The sequence below is a fragment of the Vombatus ursinus genome, unplaced genomic scaffold (genome assembly GCF_900497805.2).
Source record: "Vombatus ursinus unplaced genomic scaffold, bare-nosed wombat genome assembly UNPS02009173.1, whole genome shotgun sequence".
NCBI lineage: Eukaryota > Metazoa > Chordata > Mammalia > Diprotodontia > Vombatidae > Vombatus > Vombatus ursinus.
The window spans coordinates 10,219,514-10,241,582 of record NW_020948951.1 but is presented as its reverse complement, the minus strand read 5'-3'; the positions used below and the strand labels follow the sequence as shown (position 1 = coordinate 10,241,582).

The 22,069-nt window shown below is 36.0% G+C and overlaps 1 protein-coding gene across 4 annotated transcripts in view; it reads right to left on the bottom strand.

Annotated features, from left to right (window-relative positions):
• GATAD2A (GATA zinc finger domain containing 2A) overlaps positions 1-22,069 on the bottom strand; it is a 229,003-nt gene that overhangs the window by 12,386 nt on the left and 194,548 nt on the right. For all 4 annotated transcript variants that reach the window (XM_027851201.1, XM_027851202.1, XM_027851203.1 and 1 more), the window contains exons 4-8: positions 21,431-21,560; positions 10,034-10,165; positions 7,671-7,760; positions 6,526-6,657; positions 833-1,000 (exon numbers count right to left, since the gene is read on the bottom strand). In XM_027851201.1, the coding sequence (XP_027707002.1) occupies positions 833-1,000; positions 6,526-6,657; positions 7,671-7,760; positions 10,034-10,165; positions 21,431-21,560 (652 nt within the window). The remainder of the gene's footprint in view (positions 1-832; positions 1,001-6,525; positions 6,658-7,670; positions 7,761-10,033; positions 10,166-21,430; positions 21,561-22,069) is intronic.

Here is a 22,069-nt window from a genome sequence, read left to right as displayed (position 1 = left end):
AAAACAAAAGCCAAAGAGAAAAGCACAAACCTGGGTCAGTCTCATATATTAAACAGAAAAGGGTTCCTGTCTAAAACCCAGTCAAATGAGAGCCCAAAGTGGAGAGGAATGATTTAATCATTGCCTAGCCCAGTTGTTTTCCCCCAACCTTTTCAACACTTGCTTTTAACATTTTAATATCTGCCTGCTATGAAGTACAATGAGGTGCATACTTATTGCATTCTACCTTCAATTTCCCTATTTAGATGACAGGGCTTACTTACATCAACAGAAGATGAGAAAGAAGAAAATGGATTTCAAGTAATGTTGGCAAGAGTAAGCCATTGAAAAAGGTAAAATACCAAGTCGTACAGTCATTCAAAACCTCCTAATTTCAACGTGTAGACAACTAAGAGTTCTTCTTGCCAGTCTGCCCTTTAATAAAAGCTTTAATTATCTTATCTTTGTTTTGGGTAGAATAATGATTTTAACCAAGGGAAGACTACTTTGGGGACCATGGTACTGGGAATTTTACTACTAAATTTTGTTGGTAATATGCAGAAAGGCTAAGGATTTTTGTATGGTTATTTTATATCCTGCAACTTTGCTGAAATTGTGTTATTTGAGTCAACATTCAAGGGCTGCACAGGTAAAGTGGGAGGAAATAGAAATATTTATTCTAACTAGAGTCTGGTATAACTACTAGCTCCCAAGTGAGGAATCAAATCCATTAAATTTGCATGTATTTATGGACCCTTCGTCCTTCTGGGGTCTCACCCTATAGTTACAGCTCTTTACCCTGGTTTCCTTAAAGCAAGCATTATGTTTTTCATAAAGATAACTCAGAACTCACCTGTGGGATATTTACCAGCAGGCTAGTGTTGGGGACATTGGTAACACGGATGAGACCCTGTTGTATAATTCTCTGACCCTGAATCTGCACACTGGGAACAGATGCCCGCGGTGCCAGAAGTAGAGGAGGCGGGCCTGTGCTGGAATGCTGCCTGATGTTATGGATTTGCTGGGGAGAGACAGAGATTGGCTGATGCAATGGTTTCATGAAGCAAAGGAATGATGTAATGGAGATGATATAAGACAAGGACAAAAAAAGCAACAGTATTACTATTATCACAGTTAATATAATTCATATGCTATTAACTATAATTGCAAGACCCAAGGTTCAAGAAAAGAACTTTACTGCATTGATGATTGTTTCAGTTCCAGTAATAATGTAAAAGTCTCATGTGAGATTTGCACAGAAAAGTCTCGTTTTACATGCTGTTAGTAAGCCCAACTCTATATATTCATACAGGATCTCTGAATACAATATCATCTGTGGGGATTTCCTCACACTACAAAATGCTAATGTGGTGGTTGGCTGGAATGCTGTCTTGAACTTTTTGATGCTTCAAAATTTGATTAATAGTACAAGGTTACTGTTACTTCTGGGGTAAGGATAATGTTAGAACTGCTTGTCCCCTGTCATTAACAGACCCAAATGAGAAGTACTGTATTCAGTTCTGGTCACCACCTTTTACAATGGATACAGACCAAATGAAGTGTGTCCACAGGTAAGTTGAGAAAACTGAGACCATTCCAAATGATAACAGGCTAAAGGAACTAGTGATGCTTAGCCCTGAAAATGACTTAAGAGGAATATGATTTCTCCCTTTCAATATTTGAAATGATGGCATAATTACCTAAGAATTACTTTATAGATCTAATAAAATAATAAAAAAAATCATCTGGTGGAAAAAAGGTCAATAATATCAAGTGAATCAATGAAAAAAAAAACAAAACATGGAGGAAAGGGGTCTAGTAGTACCAGACCTCAAAGCATACAGCAAAGCAGTAATCATCAAAGCAATTCAGTACCAGATAAGAAATAGAATGGCTGATCAATGTAATATATTAGGTATCCAATATGTAGAAGAAAATGAGCACATTATCCTAGTTCTTTGATAAAACCAAAGATTCCAGCTATTGGGGAAAGAAGTCATTTTTTGACAAAAACTGCTGGAAAAAGCTGGAAAGTAGTCTGGCAGAAACTAGGCAAAGACTAATCTCTCACACTGATATCAAGAAAAGTTCAAAATAGGCATATGATTTAGAAATAAAAGGTGATATCATAAGAAAATTAGGAGATCAAGGAAAAAAAAATTACCTGTCAAATCTATGTATAGGGGAAGAGTTCATGACCAAACAAGGGATAAGAAGGATCACAGGAGGTAAAATGGATAATTAAATACATTAAATTAAAAAGGTTTTGCACAAAGAAAACCAATGCAGCCAAAATTAGAAGAAATGCAGGAAACTGGCAGAAAAATTTTACAGCAATTTTCTGATAAAGGTCTCTTTTCTCAAATATATATGGAAGTGAACCAAATTTATAAAAATAAAAGCCATTCCCCAAATGATAAATGGTCAAAGGATACAAATAAGCACTTTTCAGAAGAAGTCAAAGCTATCAACAGTCATATTTTTTAAAATGCTCTAAATCACTAATAATTACAGAAATGTAAATTAAAACAACTCTGAGGTACAAACTGAAAACAAATCAGATTGGCTAAGATGACAGAAAAGGAAAATGACAAATGCTGGAAGGAATGTGGTAAAATAGGTACACTGATGCACTATGGGCAGAGCTGTGAACTAGTTCAATCATTCCAGAGAACAATAAAGGACTTCATTCAAAAGGCTATAAAACTTAATACATACCAGTTTGACCCAACAATACTCAAAGTCTATACAGCAAAGAACTGGAAATTGAGGGGATGCCCATTAATTGGGAAATGGCTGAACAATATAACTGGGATGGAAAACTTGTGTTTTAAGAAATGATGAAGGCAATAGTTTCAGAAAAACTTGGGAAGAGTTGTATGAACGGATATAAAATGAAGAGAACAGAACCAGGACAACAAAGTACGTAATAAATAGAAATATTGTAAAGATAATCAGTTGTGAAAGACTTAGCAACTCTGATCAATGAAATGATCCATGACAATTCCAAAGGACTGAAAAATGCTATCCACTTTCCAGACAGAGAAATGATGGCCTCTGAGTGCAGAATGAAGGATGTTTTTTTGCACTTTCTTAATTTTTCTTGCTTCCCCCCCCCCCCAATGGCTAATGTAGAAATGTTTTACATGACTTCATATGTAAAATGGGTATTGTATCTCTTGCCTTCTCAATTTATAGGGGAGGGGGTAGAAGGAGAGAGAAAATCTAAAAAATGAAAATAAAAATAAAAAATAGTCTTTTTTTTTTTTGGAAGGCAATTGGGGTTAAGTGACTTGCCCAGGGTCACACAGCTAGTAAGGGTCAAGTGTTTGGTCTGAGGCCAGATTTGCACTCAGGTCCTGCTGACTTCAGGGCCGGTGCTCTATACACTGCGCCACCTAGCTGCCCCAAAAATATTCTTAAAAAAAATCAGAAGCTAATTTGAACCTAAGTAGTCCCACGCCCAAATATTGAATTTGAAAGAAATTAAGAGGATGCAAATGAATTTAAAATAGTTTTCAAAACAAATATTTTTATAGTTTTGTCTGCTTGCATAAAAATAAAATAGCCAATCAAATAAAAAAGTGATGGCATATGGAAGACATATTATCTCTCTTCTGCTTGGCACTAGGGAGGGGGAGAAGGGATAGGGACAAAACTAAAATTAATGGTAAAGTTACAGAGGTAGATTTCATTTCATTATGGGTAAGGAGGAGATGTCCTAAACCAGAAGTCTGTGCGTGGTCAAAATCAATGATTTGTTAGAGCAAAGATCTAAAGATCTTATAACTAAAAACTAATAAATATCTATTTAAACAAGTCACTGATGCAAAAAAGAAAAAAAAAAGATTTAGACAAAAGGTCATAGAAATGAGTTAAAATAATTTCATAACACGTTTACACACACACACATATACATATCAAATGTTATGATAAGAAAATGAAAAGGGCTCTAAAAAAACTTATTTAGGCATTTATTGAGTGCCTATAATGTCTGGCAAAGGGCTGGGCTACTGGGGATGCAAAGACAAAAATGAAAGTCATTGCTTTCAAGTAACATATTTTTACTGGAAAGCTCTTACAGAGAATTCAGAGATATGGCAGATATAGGAGCTATAGCAGCCAAAGGTGATAATGGTTTAGAATATAAACTTATCTGTAAAACCTTATACAGGGGCAGCTAGGTGGCACAGTGCATAGAGCAAAGGCCCTGGAGTCAGGAGGACAAGAATTCAAATCCAGGCTCAGACACATAACACTTACTAGCTGTGTGACTTTTTTTCTTTCTTTCTTTTTTTTCTTCTTTTTTAAGGCAATTGGGGTTAAGTGACTTGCCCAAGGTCACACAGCTAGTAAGTGTTAAATGTTTGGTCTGAGGCCAGATTTGAACTCAGGTCCTCCTGACGTCAGGGCCAGTGCTCTATCCATTGCGCCACCTAGCTGCCCCTAGCTGTGTGACTTGGGGCAAGTCACTTAACCCCAACTGCCTCACAAAAAAAAAAAAAACCTTACGGAGAAAGACTATGAAAGATTTTGATTTCATAAAACTGGAACATGAACATAAAACTGGAAAACATGGAACTGGAATATAAAACTAGAACATGAGGGGCAAGGGAAGATAAAACTAGTTTAAAAAAGCTTGACAAGAGACCCAACTAAGCAAGGTTATTTTTAAAGAAGAAAAAAGGAAGACTACAAATATAAGAAAAACACAAGAGATAGCAAAAGATTTTTATAATAAACTTATTTTATTATTAAGAAAAGTGGAGTTACCACACATTTGAATTCTAATGACAAAGTCTAAGATATACATATAGAAAAGGCAAAAATGGCCTTAAAGAGAAGAAAAACAGTTATAATAAACCAAAAGCATAAACAGAAATTAAGGGATATTGTGGGAATGTGATGACATTGAGAAATTAATTGACAAAGTATGTGAAGGGGAGGAAAGATGTCGAAGATTTGAGAAAAAAAATCTTATTAACATAAAAAAAGGCAATAGAAAGAACACTGAAGGCTATTGGTCAAATGGTTACTTTCCCATCTATACAAATTTTTTTGAGAATAACCCACATAAACATTGAGGACATCCTCAATGAGGTTATTTGTAGGGAACAAGCAAGCTTTTGTAAGCAATGTTGCAGCATAGATTCCCATATTTACCATTACACAAGTGACTGAAAGATGGAGAAACTATCTACTATGCTTACTGTTATTTGATTATTAAAAAGCACTGGTTTAGAGGCAGCTAGGTGGTGCAGTAGATAGAGTACTGGCCCTGAAGTCAGGAGGACCTGAATTTAAATCTTGCCTCAGACCAAACACTTGACACTTACTAGCTGTGACTCTGGGCAAGTCACTTAACCCCAACTGCCAGAGAGGGGAAATAAAAAACAACAAAAAAAACCACTGGTTTGGTAGAGCATAACATCATCTTTTTTGTTTGTTTGTTTGTTTGTTTTTAGGCAATTGGGGTTAAGTGACTTGCCCAGGGTCACACAGCTAGTAAGTGTCAAGTGTTTGGTCTGGGCCGAATTTCAACTCAGGTTCTCCTGACTTCAGGGCCGGTGCTTTATCCACTGCGCCACCTAGCTGCCCCAGCATAACACCATCTTGATGGCTATCTTTCACCAAGGTGTGTCTTCCACTCAAAGATTATCAAGAGTGCAGATTGAAAAGTCCCCCCCATTTCATTGTTCTTGCCATTTACAGGGAGGGAGGGGCAAGGTGGCTAATGCAGAGATTTGTGTTGTATAACTTCATATGTATAATGTACTGTATTTCTTGCCTTTTCAATGGGTAGGGGAGTAGAGGGAGGGACAGAATTTGGTACTGAAAAAAAATTTAAAAATTAAACAATTATCAAATTCTTTGAATCTACAACAGAGAGGATCTTGTTCAATAACTCTCTACCATTAACATCAAGAAAGGCATGAAGTGAGGAAATATAAGCTTGCCAAAGATATTCACCACTATCACGGAAGAGATCCTACAGAGAATTCAAATTAATGAGGGATTTCCTTTAAGACAGTGAGGTTATCCAGATTATTCCTGTTTGTGGATGACATTATCATAAGTGTACAGAGTGCTAGAACAATGCAGACCCTCCTGGACAGGGTTTGTATTCATTTAAAAGATTTGACCTAACTCACCACTGGGGAAAAATCAAGTTGATAAAGAATGTCTACTGAGTAAAAAAAACCAAACCAAAACAAAACAAAAAAAGATTACCGAAACAATGTCAGATCCCACACTGCAAACCAATTCACTTGTCTAGAGCTTAAACTCTAGTTATTCCAAGCTAAAAAAAGACAACCCCAACACCAGTGCCAAACATTTAAACAAGGCAGCAGAAGTGAGTTCAGCCAGCCAAATACTACTGTGAGAAAAGATAACATGATCCTAATCATATTACTAGATTCAAATGAAATGTGAACTTCATAAGGTCTTGAGCAGAGGTATGGAAAATAAGAGATTCAGGAATCCAAGTGATTACACATATATACGAGAACAAAGAAAATATCCAGCTAAAACCCCTCCTCTTACCTGTGCTCCTCTAACAAGAGGGGGCATCACTATTTGTGTGTTTTGCTGAGACCCCAGCTTTGAAGATGTCTGTTGGCCTCCACGGACCAGAGGAGGGGGAATAACATTGCTTGGTATTCTTGTAGATGAGGCCTGCAAATTACAAAGCGACCAAAAGGCAACGACTTTATAGGTGGGGAAACACAAAGGAACATCACAAGGAATACAAAGTGTGTAAAATGGTAGATAGATGATGGTCACAGTTACAGTGGTCCACTGTAATTCAAATTGGGTAGTGTGATTTGTTCAAGGTCTAAGACATCACACTTGAAACCAAATTCAGGATCTGGGTTAATTCAGGAGCTAAGAAGCGTTTTGGAGAAACACTCACACCCAACATTGGTTCCATTTAGAATATGCATACAGCAAAGATCTAGGTGCCTTCAAAGATGAATAAGGGGCAATTCAGTTATGAGGCTGGTCTGGTGATGAAGTCTAAGTGTCATGCTTACACTATTTAGGTGCACTCAGGAAATCTACCTTGTAATCAGGGAGTACTGTTTGAGCTGTTCTCCCTCAAAGGGGAGGAAGCAGTATTACTTCAGTACCTTCAAGCCTGCTTATGCCTGAGGGGTGGCTAATGCAGATCCAAAAAGGAATTCTATTGGCTAGAGGGTTATAAATCTGCTTCTGCATTTCAAATGCTCATTTTGGTTGAAGGAATTTAGAATTTCATTATAAAGAGCCAAGCAGGAAAGAAACTTGGAACATGTGAGTCTTGGCTTAGAAAGTCTGTTTTTGTTTTTTTTTTTAATAATCCATGAAGCCTCTATCTGGTGGCCAAAGTTTGGAGACTTTATGATTTAATAACAGTTGACTAAGTACGTTTTTCCAGCTTGCCATGACTACCAGGATCTGTTCCTTATTAATCATAAATAACAGGTTTGTCCTACACTGAAACTCCAATGTGAAAACATTCATCATCCTCCATCAAATGAATTTTTGTTGAGATATTTTCTATCAATAAATACATAATAAATAAGCCAACAATGAATTTCTTTTTCTTTTTTCAAATTAGAAAGAAAGCACTGATCTTTCCCTCTCCTTATGCCATTTCTCATTTCTCTTCCTTTCAACCTGGCAGCATTTCCAACGATCAAACTGACCTGAAGAGATGGCTTGCCAGCAGGAATGTTTTGTGTTCCCCGTACCAAGGGGGGAGGGGTGGCCACAGCATTCCCAGAGGAGCCAGCAGGCTGAAAGAGAACATCAAAATGATACACGTGAGAGAGTGGGAGCTCAGTGACAAGCAATTAAAGAGGAACAAAAACATCCCCTCCCCCTAAAATCCACAAGAATAAGTAATCCTTATGGAATAAGATTTTGCTAAGAAGATAGTGATTTTTTTGCCCACGTTCCCAGAGCCATACTTTCAAATTAAGAAAATGTCTCTGTCTGTGTCAATAATTGGAACAAAGGCCAAACTTGGGCATGTGTGAATGGGGGGAGAAACAGGGCATGAAACAATTTTCTATTGACCATAGATCCTCTGTGGTGTTGAGCTTTTAAAATCATTCAACGCTTTCCCCAGATAGCTAAATGGAGGTTGAATACCTTGTTCTCAGGTGGTCAGAATGGCTGCAGGTTGTGGTTGAGAAAAGTAAGCAAAATGGGCTGGTATATTGGAATAGGCTGGTTCCTGTTTTAACACTTTACCTCCCAATAATATTCAGAACTTGTCACCTGACAAATGGGTAAGATAATCTCCAAGCCTACAAGTTTTAATATAGAAACTACTACCACAAACAACTTAGTGCAGGGATGGACAAAGACTAAACAGTCTGGACAAAGAGACTAAAAATGTTAATGGAAACTTATTTCCCTAAGAGAGCTAGGGAAATTGGTCTTGCTGCCATATGGCCAAGATTAGCATTTAAGGTTCTCCTGCTTCTTTAGTGGGTGAAAATGGCCTGCACCAAACACTTCTAAGTAGTTTCAAAAGACAAGATGGAAGGATGCTAAGTAGAAAGCCCCAAAACAAAATTACAAATCAGTTAAATAAAATGTTTTTCCTGTCCTCCCTCTTAAAGAAAAAAGCCTTTATGTAAATATCCATTCTCTAGTATATATTTCACTCTCTAGTTTATAAAGATACCTACTAAAATAAAACAAAAAGCAACTGAGAGATTTCACAAGATGGGAATTTTCCCAAAGGAAAAAAATGCACAAACCTCAAAGCACTTTAAAGGTCCAACAAAGCCTTTGACGTGGATATATCCATGTTATTTTTCAAACACTTTTCTCTGATGATCCCCACTGAAATCTATCTCAGATGCTTCATCATGCTGTGGACTCTTGATTATGTTAGTGACAAGCTATGGCTGGTCTTATCCAGCTGGAAGGACTGACAGCATAGGCCCAAAGATGAAGCTAGAGAGCCTCATCAACAATGCTAGTCACTATCTTATAACTTTTTAAACTCTGGCAAACTCATGAAAACCCTCTACTAAGGAATATGGAGGCGCTACATTTGCAATGAAGAATGCATACTCTTTCAATGTTCCTTTCAATTCTAAAAATTATCTGCCCTTATGAAAAAGTAAAATGAGAAAAATAGATGGTGTATTTAGTAAGAGTGATTTATACAAATAATAAATGTATCTAACAAATGGATTGATTATCTTTCTAAAAAAGGTATTTGTTAAAGATTTAGGAATATGAAAGTATTTATTTCATACACAAACTAATATCATGGTGAACACACCTATGTTCAGACAAGACCCAGATCAGACTGGAAAGAGAAATCCAACAATAAGAAAAATAAAAAATGTTCAAAGGCATGCATGTCCAAGTTACAGAATTTGGAGTTGTCAAACTATTATTGCAAGAAAAAGAAAGCCTTCCCTGAAATATGAGTAGTAGAGTTCCTAGGTAGCAATGGACTTTTATCTACTAACTGAATATATGTGCTGTCCCAAAAGTCTTAGTGCTGCTTTAAGTTTTTTAAATAGGTATTAAATTTCTTTTTAATTTGAAGGAATATTGTCAAGTTTTCAGTACCACAAAAGTCCTATTTTAAATATACTGCTCTAAAAGAAATACTACATATTGAAATGTACTTTCCACTAAATTCAGAACATTTACCATACTACATACTGTACTGATATGAATATAAGGCAAATTCCTAAAATGAGATCTCTCTGAAGGAAAAACTTAAATATATAATGAAAAACACCACCAATTAGAGGTTGTCCTGCTTATATACAAGCCGTTATGACACCTGTACATATCTTTCATTAAATTTATTTCCCCTCCTTCTGTACCAGCCTATATAGTCCCAGAAATATCTCCTTTCTCCTTAAAACAACAAAAAATGCACATCAGCTCTTAAAAAAAAAAAGTAGGATTCTGTACATAGGTAAATGTCCTAAGGCAGTGTGCAAAATGAGATACCTGTAACCATCATTCTCAAAGAGATTCATTCTAAATTAGAACAACTCATCTCAGACATCCCAGAAAAAGTACACACCTTCTGGGTAGTGGCTTCTTTTTGTATTTGACTCTGTCTTAGCTTTTTCAACAAAACAAGTTTTGCTTCTTCTAATCGTAATTCTTCTTTAAGTTGTTTGATCATTCTCTCTCGTTCTTCTGGGCTGCTTTTCTGCAAGAATAAATGACAGAATAGGTGAATAAAAGGAGACAATTTGAGAAGACAAGTTTAAACCGTGATAAGTCTGTGGAGGCTCTATTTTGTAGTGTTTGAAAAACAATGATAGTAGCTCATATTTCTGTTATGATATACAATTTACAAAGACTCCTTCCTCCAGAACAAGAAGCTGTCAGCTAGTACAAGTACTATTTCCATTTTACAAAGGAGGAAACAGAAGCTCTAAGAGTGACTTACCTAACATCACATGAGTCATAAATACTAAAGTAGGACTCAATACTAGGTCCTCTAGCTTTAAGTATAGGTTGTTTCTCATTTCATTCTTTATTCACTAATTTATTCAACAAACACTTATTAAGTAAGCATCAACTGGGTAGAGAACACCATGTCCAGCACTGGGGAAAATACAACACATAAGTAAGACATGGTTGCCCACCCTCATAAAGCAGTGAAATAAGACAGTGACACAGATTGTTATATAACAAGGAGCTGGGACAGTGTTCACTGGCAGACAGAGGCTTCTGGTTCCCAATACACAATTCCGTGGGAGCCATAAGATCATGACCTGTGAAAAGGTCCCTCTCATCTAGTCCTACGAGAGAGGAGAGAAAGAGTAAATCTGGTGTGCCACTGGAAAAAGAGGTTGGTCAGCTCACTGGGTAGGTGCTTAGTGCCACTACTGTTGTTGACACTGATGCTACTGTCCTGGCTGGCCAATAAGAAAAGGACTATGAAGCCACAACAGAATATCAGTGGCTGACTGTGATGCTGAGAACTAACTGGATAAAATTCCCACCTCTCCATTCTGTACTTTGCTTTGGCTTTCTCTACTGAGCCTAAATCCTATATATCATTTTTCTTAGACATTGCTGGCTTTCTGTTTTGGCAATGGTTTTCAAAAGAAACCGGTTTTTCTAAGACTACTTGGTTGCTTTCTACTTTATTGGCTTAAGCATATACAATAGAAAAAGCAGCAGATAGTGAATGAAAGAATGAAAAAAAATTTATTAAGTGCTTACTATATATGCCAAGTACTGAGCTATGTATACTAAGCTCTGGAGAAATAAATAGAAAAAGTGACACAGTGTCTGCTCTCAAGAGGCAATGGACTGGATGTTAAGGCCCAGTAGTCCTTAGGTAATATAAATAGGTGAGATGACAGTTGGCAGGAGATTTCAGGACTTAGAGGTAGGGTAGACAGTAAGACCTAGTGATCTTCTATATCACCACAAGAAATAGAGTTGTGGATTGCCTTCTCATCCAAGCAGTATATACAATTGTGAAGCAAGGGTGACATGGATTTTCCAAAGCCCAGAGGTCCCAGAAAGGTTCTGGAAAGGGGTTGAGGGAAGAAAACAAGGATCCTTAAACCAGAAAGATTTGACTAATATATATTATAGTTCCACCAAAGCAGATTAAATGAATCTGAATCATCCTGGATTTCTCCTAGAAAAAAGGAGTCAACAGTATTATTTGTTTGGAAGAGGTACTGATAGGTAAAAGGAGAAAAGTCCTTCTTTAGTCATTCTGGTTCTAGGCCACAGAAAGAGCACAGTTAAGGAGGTCTGGTGAAAATATACTTGCCTCTGGAGAGGATTCTGGGAAGATGGCAGACTAAGACAGGAAATACCAGGTTTACCAAAATTCCCCCACAAACATAATAAAAATATTGCCTCAAAGGGAATTTTGAACTCCAGAAATAATTAAAACACAGGGGTAAAGCAGTTGTCCTCCTAAGACCTAGGACCTTAGGAGAACCCAACCTCCAGGGGAGGAAGCCTGACCCAATTCAAGTGCAAACACTTCTAGGTACTCTGCTGAATCAACAAACAAGTCCCGGGGTAGGTGGCAGCCTCTGCTGCAGAAACTGGGGTCAGACAGCTGAACAAGGGAAGATTGAAAGATACTCCCCAGTTGCTGAACACCAGGCACAGATTCACTGACCAGACTGTGCTGTGGCTGTAGGTGAGGAGCAGCAAGCACATTCCCAGTGAGGGCAGCAGGACCCTGTTGGTTGTGTGCACTCGCTAGAGGGCTGAATCCCTGGGTTTTTGTTCCAGGGCAGAGGGGTGAGCTGAAGTTCCCAGCCCACAAGGAGCAAGAGCACTTGCAGTGACTTCGTGGAAGGGGGCCCCAGTCACTAGCTCAGGGGTAGAGCGAAGTGCCAGAGGTCCAGCTTCCAGACAGAGCTTAAAAAACAATTACGTAAAACCTGAAGTCTGAGGCATCATTCCTGCTCTGGACTAGAAATTGATTATAATAATAAGCTGTGGAGCAGCTAGTTGGCACAGTGGACAGAGCACCAGCCCTGGAGTCAGGAGGACCTGAGTTCAAATCCAGCCTCAGACACATGCTGTGTGACCCTGGGCAAATCACTTAACCCCACTGCCTAGCAACAAAAACAAAACCAAAAATAATAAGCTGCTAAAATGATAATAAAATAATAATAACAACGAGTAAGCAAAGGAGAAAGAACCTGACCATATATAGCTACTGCGGAGACAGAGAAGATCTGGGTTCATATTCAGAAGAATATAGTGAAGTTTAAAAAAACAAACACACACTTCTGCTTCAAAGAAAAATGTCAAATGGTCACAAGCCCAAAAAGAATTCTTGGAAGAGCTTAAAAAGGATTTTTAAGATCAAATGAGAGAGGCTGAGAAAAAATAAGAACAATCCAAGAAAATCAAGAAAAAGTCAATCAATTGGAAAAGAGATCCAAAATTTTAAGGAAAAAATAATTCCTTAAAAACTAGAATTGGGTAAGGAGAAACTAATGTTATAAGACAAAGAAAATAATCATTAGAAAAAAACTGATCTGGAGAACAGAGTGAGGAGTGAAAGTAAAAGAAGTGCTGAACTACCTGAAAATTATGATTAAAGAGTTTAGACATGATATTACAAGAAATTATTAAGGAAAATTGTCCTGAAGTACTAGATTGAGAGTAAAATTGAAATAGAAAAAAATCAATTAATTACCACCTGAAAGAGACCCCAAAATGAAAACTTACAGGAATTTTATAGCTAAGTTTTGAAGCTCCCAGGTTAAGGAGAAAATATGACAAGTAATGAGAAAAAAAAAACAATTTAAATACCGTGGAGCTATAATCAGGATAACATAAGATCTAGCAGCTTCTACATTAAAAGACTGAAGGGCTTGGAACATTATATTCTGTAGAGTAAAGGAGCTGGGCCTACAACCAAGAATAACTTATCCAGCTAAGCTGAGTATAATCCTGAATTTTAAAAAATGAACATTTAATGAACTGAAAGACTTTCAGGCACTTGTGACAAAAACTTCAAAACTCAATTGAAAGTTTGACATATAAGATTAAGAAGAAACACAAGGTAAACATTAAAGACCAATTATAAGGGACTCAAGCCAAACTGCTTAGTCTTACATAGGAAAATGTTGTTTGTACTCTTAATTAAGATTGTTATCATTACTTGGGTAGTTTGAAAGATCATACATTGATAGAAGTCTTAGGGTTTAACTGAATATGATTGATGATAGGATGAGCCTAAAAAATTAAAATCAGATAGGGAGAGGTAAAATGGAATAATTATACAAATGAGGCATGAATGTAAGAGCTTTTACAGTGGAAACAGGTGCGGGTGAAGGGCTGGTAGCACTAGAATCTTACTTGTAACTGGGTTAAAAAGGGAATAATATACACATCTAGAAGGGCATAAAAGTTTTAAAATTGATACAGAAATTAGGAGGGCAAGAAGATAGGAAAAGAGAGGAACTGTTGGAGGACAGGGGAAGAGGATAAGGGTGGGACTTTTAGATAAGTGGTTAGATTAAGGAACAGGAGAGTAAGACAGTGGTTAGAAATAAATTAGATACATGAGGAGGGTAAATAGAGAGAGAAAGATAAATAGTGAGGAAAAATAGGATGGAGGAAAATCCACAACCAGTAATTATAACTTTGAATGTGAATAGGGTGAACTCACTCATAAAACAGAAATGGACAGCAGAATATATTAAAAATCAGAATCTGACAATATGTTGTTTACAAGAAACACAATTAAAAATGAGAGATACAGTGAGAGTTAAAATAAAAGACTGGAGTAGAATTGATTATGCTTCAGCTTACATATGTACACACATACATACATACATATATAAAATATAAAAGCAGGGGTAGCAAATCATGATCTCAAAATTAAAGCAAAAACAGAAAGAGAAACAGAAACTACATTATGTGTCACCAATATTATTCAATATTGTTTTAGAAATGCTAACAACATCAATAAAAGAAAAAGAAATGGAAGGAATAAGAATGGGAAAAGAAGTAATAAACTATCTCTTCTTGCAGACAATATGACGATATTTGGGAAATCTTAAAGATTTAACTAAAAAGTTAGTTGAAACAATAATTTTAGCAAAGTAGCAGGATATAAAATAAACCCACAGAAACCACTGGCATTTTTATATATCATCAATAAAACTCTGCAAGAGATAGTAACAGATATCTCATTTAAAATAACTGTACACAGTATAAAATACGTGGGAGTACACTTGCAAAAACAGACCCAACATAAACATAATTTTAAGATGCTGTTTATACAAATAAAAACAGATTTAAATAATTGGAGAAATATTAATTATTCATGGGTGGACAAAGCAAATCTAATAAAATTGACAATTTTACTCATTTACTCAATGCCATCGCAATTAAATTACCAAAAAATTATTTTAATGAGTTAGAGAAAATAATAAGAAAAGGTCAAGAATTTCAAAGAAACTAATGAAAAAAAAATTCAAAGAAAGGAAGCTTTAGCAGTACCACATCATAAACTATGATATAAATCATAAGGCAGTAATTATCAAAACTATTTGGTACTCACTAAGAAATAGAAAGGGAGATCAGTGGAACAGAGTAGATATATAATACACAGTAGTAAATGATTACAGTATCCTTGTGTTTGAAAAAGGAAAATATTTAAGTTTTTGGGATGAAAATTCATTATTTGGGAAAAAAAAATCATTGGGAAAGCAGTCTGGTAGAAATTGGGCATAGATCAATATCTTAAACCATTTATCAAGACAAGGTCAAAATGGACACATGACCTACATATAAAGGGAGATGTTACCAAAAAAAAAAAAAAAAAAAAAAAAAAAAAGAAAGAAAGAAAGAAAGAAAAAAAGAAACAAACATGGAACATATTACCTACCTATCAGACTTATGCATATGAGAACAATTTATGTATACACAAGAGATAGAGTGTATTGTGAAGTATAAAATGAAAAATTTTGATTATATTGAATTAAAAAGGTTTTGTGCAAATAAAACCAATGCAGCCAAGATTAGAAGGAAAACAGAAACTTGGGGGGGAAAATTTATAGACAGTCTCTCAGATAAAGGTCTCATTTCTCAAATAAATAAAAATCTTTGTCAAATCATAATAATCATTCACTTCCAAATTTATAAATGGTCAAAGGATATGAACATGAAGTATTTTTGATAAAGAAATCAAAATCATGATCATAGGAAAAGCTCTAAATCATTATTGATTAGCTATAATATGCAAATTAAAACAAATTTGAGATTTTTTTACACCTATCAGATTGGATAAAATGATAGACGCCTTTCAATTGGGGAAGGGCTAAACAAGTTGTGGTACATGATTATAATGGAATACTACTCTTTTTTTTTTTCTGGGTGAGGCAATTAGGGTTTAGTGACTTGCCCAGGGTTACACAGCTAGTGAGTAGCATCATGTGTGTGAGGCAGAATTTGAGCTTAAGTCCTGACTCCAAAGCCAGTGCTCTATCCACTGCACCATCTATCTGCCCCAGAGCTGGTTCATTTTAGAAAAACATGGAAAGACTTGCATGAAATAATGAAAAGTAAAATGAGTAGTACCAAGAGTATGTAGTCCATAATAACAGAAATACTGTCTTAAGAACAACTTTAAACGACTAATTCATCTTGAGTATCATAGATACTTCAAATCAACTACAAACGACCTATGAAGGAAGATGCAATCCACCTCCAGAAAAACAACTGATAAATAGAACTACGTATAATATGGCTGTATGTAGGTATTTGTGTTTAATTGTAGCCTGGGGAGGGGGGAGCAAGGAAGGGAGGGAGAAAAAAAAAATAAAAGTGCATAGCAGAGAACAAAAGAAAACTTAGAAGGAAGCACAGAAAAACAGGGTAGTTTTGAAAACAATGTGTAATACTTATTACAAAATTGTTTTAAGTAAACAGTCTTCAATGGAAATTCATGGTTTTATATTGAATTTTTTATTTATGCTGTGCTGTGTACATGGAAATGGTTTGGGTGTTTTTTTTGTTTGTTTGGTATTTAGGTTTAAAATGAATAAAAAAAAGAAAAAAGAGAAAGAAAATATATTTGCCTGAAGTCTTGTGAATCTGATCAAGTTTTATGAGTCTAAACTAAAAATGAAGGCAAGAAGAAAAAATGCTCACATTTATCTCCCAAGTTAGATCTGAAAAATATAGCACAGGAAAAATATCAAATTATTGGAAATAATATCCAAGTACAGAGACAGTGATAAAAACCCAGGATCTTAGACTTCAACAGTGAATAAACATCTACATACAAATGTACAAAGTATGGGTAAGAAACAAGATGAACTGGAACTCTTACTGCAAGAACATTAATCTATGTCATCACTAAGACTCAATGAGATAGGTCTCATAATTAAAATATAACAATGTAGGAGTACATTTTGTTAAAAACAAATCTGAAAGACTTGACTCTGATTAATGTTATTAGCAACTATAATTCCAGAAGATCCATGCTTACCCCATCTCTTATCCTTTTATTTTTTCCCCATCCCTACCACTACATTCCCTGACCCCATTTCTCCCTTAACTACCAAAATTTAAAAATGAGAACAAAAGCAAAACAAAATGTCTCCTTTGTAATCAATAAACAGTCAAGAAAAACAAATACATTCACTGGTTTTGTCTGAAAATATGTATCTAATTCCATACTCTAACCTATCACTTCTCTATTAAGAAGTAGGAAGCAATAAGAGTGTTAATGAAACATTTTTTTAAAAAGCACAGAGGACGAGAGAAGGTTCAGATGAAAAAAAAGTGTGACAGCTTTGAAACAATATGCTGAATTTATTGTATACTTTAAAGAAAAAAGGGCCAAATTATATATGGTAGAGATTCACTTTTTGCCTTCTTTGTATGTGAAAACAGTTACGTTCGCTGGTGTTTGTGAAGTTCAGAATATTTTAGTATTTAATTATATTTATACAAATATAAAATAAATATAATATATAAATTTGTTATTATTTATATATTATAAACATGAATATATAAAGTAATATAAACATATTTATACAAATGTATAAAATTATATGTAATTATATAAAATAATGCTTTGTTTAATATTTAACAAAATATTTTAAAAAGTAAAATGTTAAAATAAAACAGTATAAAGAAAAGAATAGAATAGTATTTATACATTAAGCATACATCTCACAATTACAATGATCTAGCTCGAATTCAGAGATGAGTTAAGAAGCTGCACTTCTCTTTTTGTGGAGATGGGGGGGCTGTAGATGTAGAACGTGTGTGTGTGTGTGTGTGTGTGTGTGTGTGTAGATTTTTATAAGTGACAGGCTCACCGGGTAGAGAAAAGGATGGAGATATACATGAGAATGAAGATGATGTAAAATCAAAAGAAATCAAACTCTGTGTATGTGGTTACGTTCCCCAAGAATACAGTTCGATTATATCAGATAACCTACAAAAATAGGTACTTAAAAAAAAAAAAAGATGTACTTACATGAGAAAATCCATGAATTAGAGACAAAAGCAGGAAAGAGAGTATTTTAATGAGAATCAATAGAGAAAAAAACAAAAGTGATACTATCCTGATAACATACTACAAGTAATTCAGCCACAAAGAAAAAAAAAACAAAAAAGAGAAAAGAATTTAGTAAACATAAAATATTTAGGAGGAAGTAATATGTGTGTATGTAGTAGTAGAAATAGTAGTGATGAGGGAAACTTTTAATTATCCAGACATCTGGAGAGAAGAGCAACTGATAAATTCTTGACTTGCCCTACTCATAATTTCATATTTTTAAATGGTAGATGAAGTGATGAGGGGAACTATTTCTCTGAACCTAATTATGATCAATGAGGAGAAATCATTTACAGAACTAAAGGAAGAAATGGTAGTTGCATTTTGGAGTCTGTAAGAGAGTTGGAGGGGAAGGCAGGGCATAATCTGACATATAATCTAGGATTCAGGTGAACAAACTTTATAGAGAGTATTGAGAAAAGACGCAGTGGATGGCCTGTAATTTTTCACTGAAGTCGACCCAAGAAAGATGGGGAAACTCTCAAGAATGAAAGACTTACAGCACAAATGATTCTTATTAGAGGGGGAAAAAAAGGTATAGATGATTGATGATATCAATGTGAATAAATAGGGAATTCAATGACCATCTTACATTTTTCAAAGTAATGATGAAAAGATAGCAGTAAATGAAGTAGCCTGCTGGTTGTCTCCCTTCCTCACATCTCTTCTCCTCTCAGCCATCAAAGTGATCTTCCTAAGCACAAGTCTGACCCTGTCACTTTCCCTCCCCTATTCAGTAAACTCAGTAGCTCCCAATTACCTCTAGAATAAAAAAATAAAATCATGGGTTTGATTTTTAAAGTCCTTCTTAACCAGGCTTCTTCCTATCTTTCTTTCACATTACTACTCCCCTCCACATACTCTACTATTCAGTAGGCCATCTGAGAGAGCTTTCTCTCCTTCCCTCCTGTCTACCACATTTAACTCAGATTCCTTCCTCTAATAACACCTTCTTCCTCATTTCCCATTAAGAGGAGACCCCTCTCCTTGTCAAGGAGCACCCTCTCTATACATACAAGTAATCCCATTCTGTCCCATCTTCTCTAGCAGTCTGCCCCTCTGTATCATACCTATTTTCCCTAGTCTTCAATCTCTGCCTACTGGCTGCTTTCCTGCTGCCTGCCTACCTACAAACATGCCCATGTCTCTCCCATCCTCAAAAAATTGTCACTTGTTCCACCCATGCCATAGCTATTATCCTATATCTCTCTTCCTTTTTGCAGCTGAAGTCCTTGAGAAAGTCATCTACAATTGGTACCTCTACTTCACCTCCTCTCATTCTCTTCTTAATCCTTTGCAGTCTAGCTTCTAGTCTACTGAAACTATAATATTCTCCAAAGTTACCAATGCTCATCACTTAATAGCCAAATTTCATGACCTTTCCTTAATTCTCATCCTTCTCGATCTCTCTGTGGCCTTTGATATTGTTCATCATCCTTTCCTCCTTGATATTCTCTACTCTTTAGGTTTTCCTGACACTGTCCTCTCTTGGTTCTTCTCTTATTTGTCTGATTATACCTTTGCTTCCTTTGCTGGATCTTCACCTAGGTCTTGCCTGTTAACTATGCATGTCCTTCAAGGTTCTGGTCCAGGTCCTCTCTTCCCTCCAGAGTATTTCCCTTGGAGATTTCATCAGTTCTCATGGATTCAGTTATCATATCTAGGCAGATGATTATCATATCCAGCCCTCTCTGGGACCTCTAGTCTTACATCTTCAACTACCTACTGGACATTTTGAATTGAATGTCGAATAGACATCTTAAACTCAATATGCCCCAAACTAAACTTATCTTTCCCTCCCTTCTTCCTAATTTTCTTATTTCTATTGAGGGCACCACCGGCATCTGAGTCATTAATCAACTATGTGTTGGGCACTGTGCTAAATGATCATAACCTAGATGTCATTCTTGACTCCTCTCAGTCCTCTCCCAAGCCCTCCCAAACTCCACATTCTGTTTGTTGACAAGTCTTGTTGAATCTACCTTTATAGCATCCCTCACCTATACTCCCTTCCCTTCTTCATAGGATGCAGGCTCTCATCATCTCACACTTGGACTATTGCAACAGCCCCACTCCAGTCCATCCTCTATTCAGCTGTCAAAGTAATATTCTTAAAGTGCAGGTCTGACCATGTTGTCACTTCCTATTCAATAAACTCCAGTAGATCCTTATACTTTCAGGATAAAATATAAAATCCTGTTTGACTTTTTAAAAGCCTCTTCCCACCTTTCCAGTCTTCTTACTCCCTTCATAATCTCCTATAATATATCTGGTCTCCTTGCTGTTCCTTGAATATGATATTCCATACTCTACATTCTCACTGACTGTCCCCCATACCCGAAATTCTCACAAGTATATCCTTACATAACTTATACATAGTTATTTGCATGGTGTCTTCCCAAATTAGATTGTGAGCTCCTTAAGGGCAGAGACTATTTTTTGCCTTATGTTAATATCCTTAGTGCTTAGCATGGTGTCTCGTACATAGTAAGTCCTTAATAAATGCTTGTTGACTTCAAGCAGTCTAGTCAGATTAGGCCCTTTCCTGAGGTGAGGAAGACTAACAAAAAATCTGATACAGAATGACATCAGTCCCATAGCTGAGCAACAAAGGAATTTTACCAGTCCCTATATGCAATCTTAATCCAGTTTATCCACGTTTAGTGTATTCAAAGGTACCTTGGGTCCTGCTTACTCAAAGGCAGAGTACAAGTTCCAACATTCTGGAGCCACTAAGATTGGTATGTAGTCTTTGAAGAGGTGACTAGGCTTCCAGATTGAACTCAATTGTGTAAGGAGGCAGCTAGGTGAAATAGTGGTTAGAATGCTGGAGCTGAATCCTACTTCACTCAGGAGCTAAGTGACCTTGGGCAAGTCACTAAACTTCTCTCAGTCTTAGTTTCCTCATTTGTAAAATGGGGATAACAACAACACTTACTTTACAGAGATGTTGTGGGGATTTAAAGAGATAACATTTGTCAAATGTTTTATAAACCTTAGAGCACTATATAAATGTTGGTTATTACCTATTACAAAGCAGGACAAAAAGAACCAGAATGGCTAAGTCAAAGACTTTCATGTGTCCTTAATATACCTTTTATTTTAACGTCAATAAATTACATCAAGTTGTTCCCTGCAAACATGAGCTGTGTCTTTCTCTTTTTAGATCAAAATGGACTCATACACAATTCAAAAGAATCTTAATCCTGGCACCAAAGGTGCTCCAAGGTGTCAGATGTGATATATTCATGACCAAGTGAGATCAGTTTTGGAAATAGTTCTTGAACTATGTGGCTCCAAGTTCCAGTTTAAGGTCATCAAAATAATTAGGCTCTGTGTTCTGATACTTTTCAACAGGTAGAACTAGAGAAGACATTAAAAGGCCAAACTCACCATGAGGGCTTCGGTGTTAGTCTCCTTTAGTGGTAATTTTGTTAAGCCATTCATTCTAGGGCTTGAAGGCTCATTGTCTGATAACACTATAATATCAGGTGAAGGAACTCTCTTCTCTGGCTTCATATCACTGAAAAGTAAAGAGAAAAATAGGTCATTCAGAAAGTAAGCTTCTACTTAGAACATTCTACATACACTTCCCCACAACAGTATGCCTGAAGCTCTAAAACTTTCCTAAAATAATTTTCTTTCAACTCCTCTGGATCAACTTGTTGATAATCTCATGTGAAAACCAGAAATTAAAATAAGGCAGGGACACTAGTCAGGTAGCATGGTATAGTGGAACAAATACTGGATTTGGAGTCAGAATTTAGTCTACATTATCTAGATTTAAATAATGAAGAAAATGTTAATAGACTAAATTTAAAAATATGTCTTGAGCTGGATCCAGAGAGCTGGATGTTAAACATTTACCAGTAAATTGCTATGTTAAGTGCAGAAGAAGAGCATCAAAGAGACAGAACATGGGGAAAAAAATCATAGAAGGCAACACGAAAGGGGTAGTATTTGAGCTAGACAATGAAGGATAGGATGTTAACAGAAGAGATGGAGGAGAGAGTTAAATAAGGTATTCCAGGG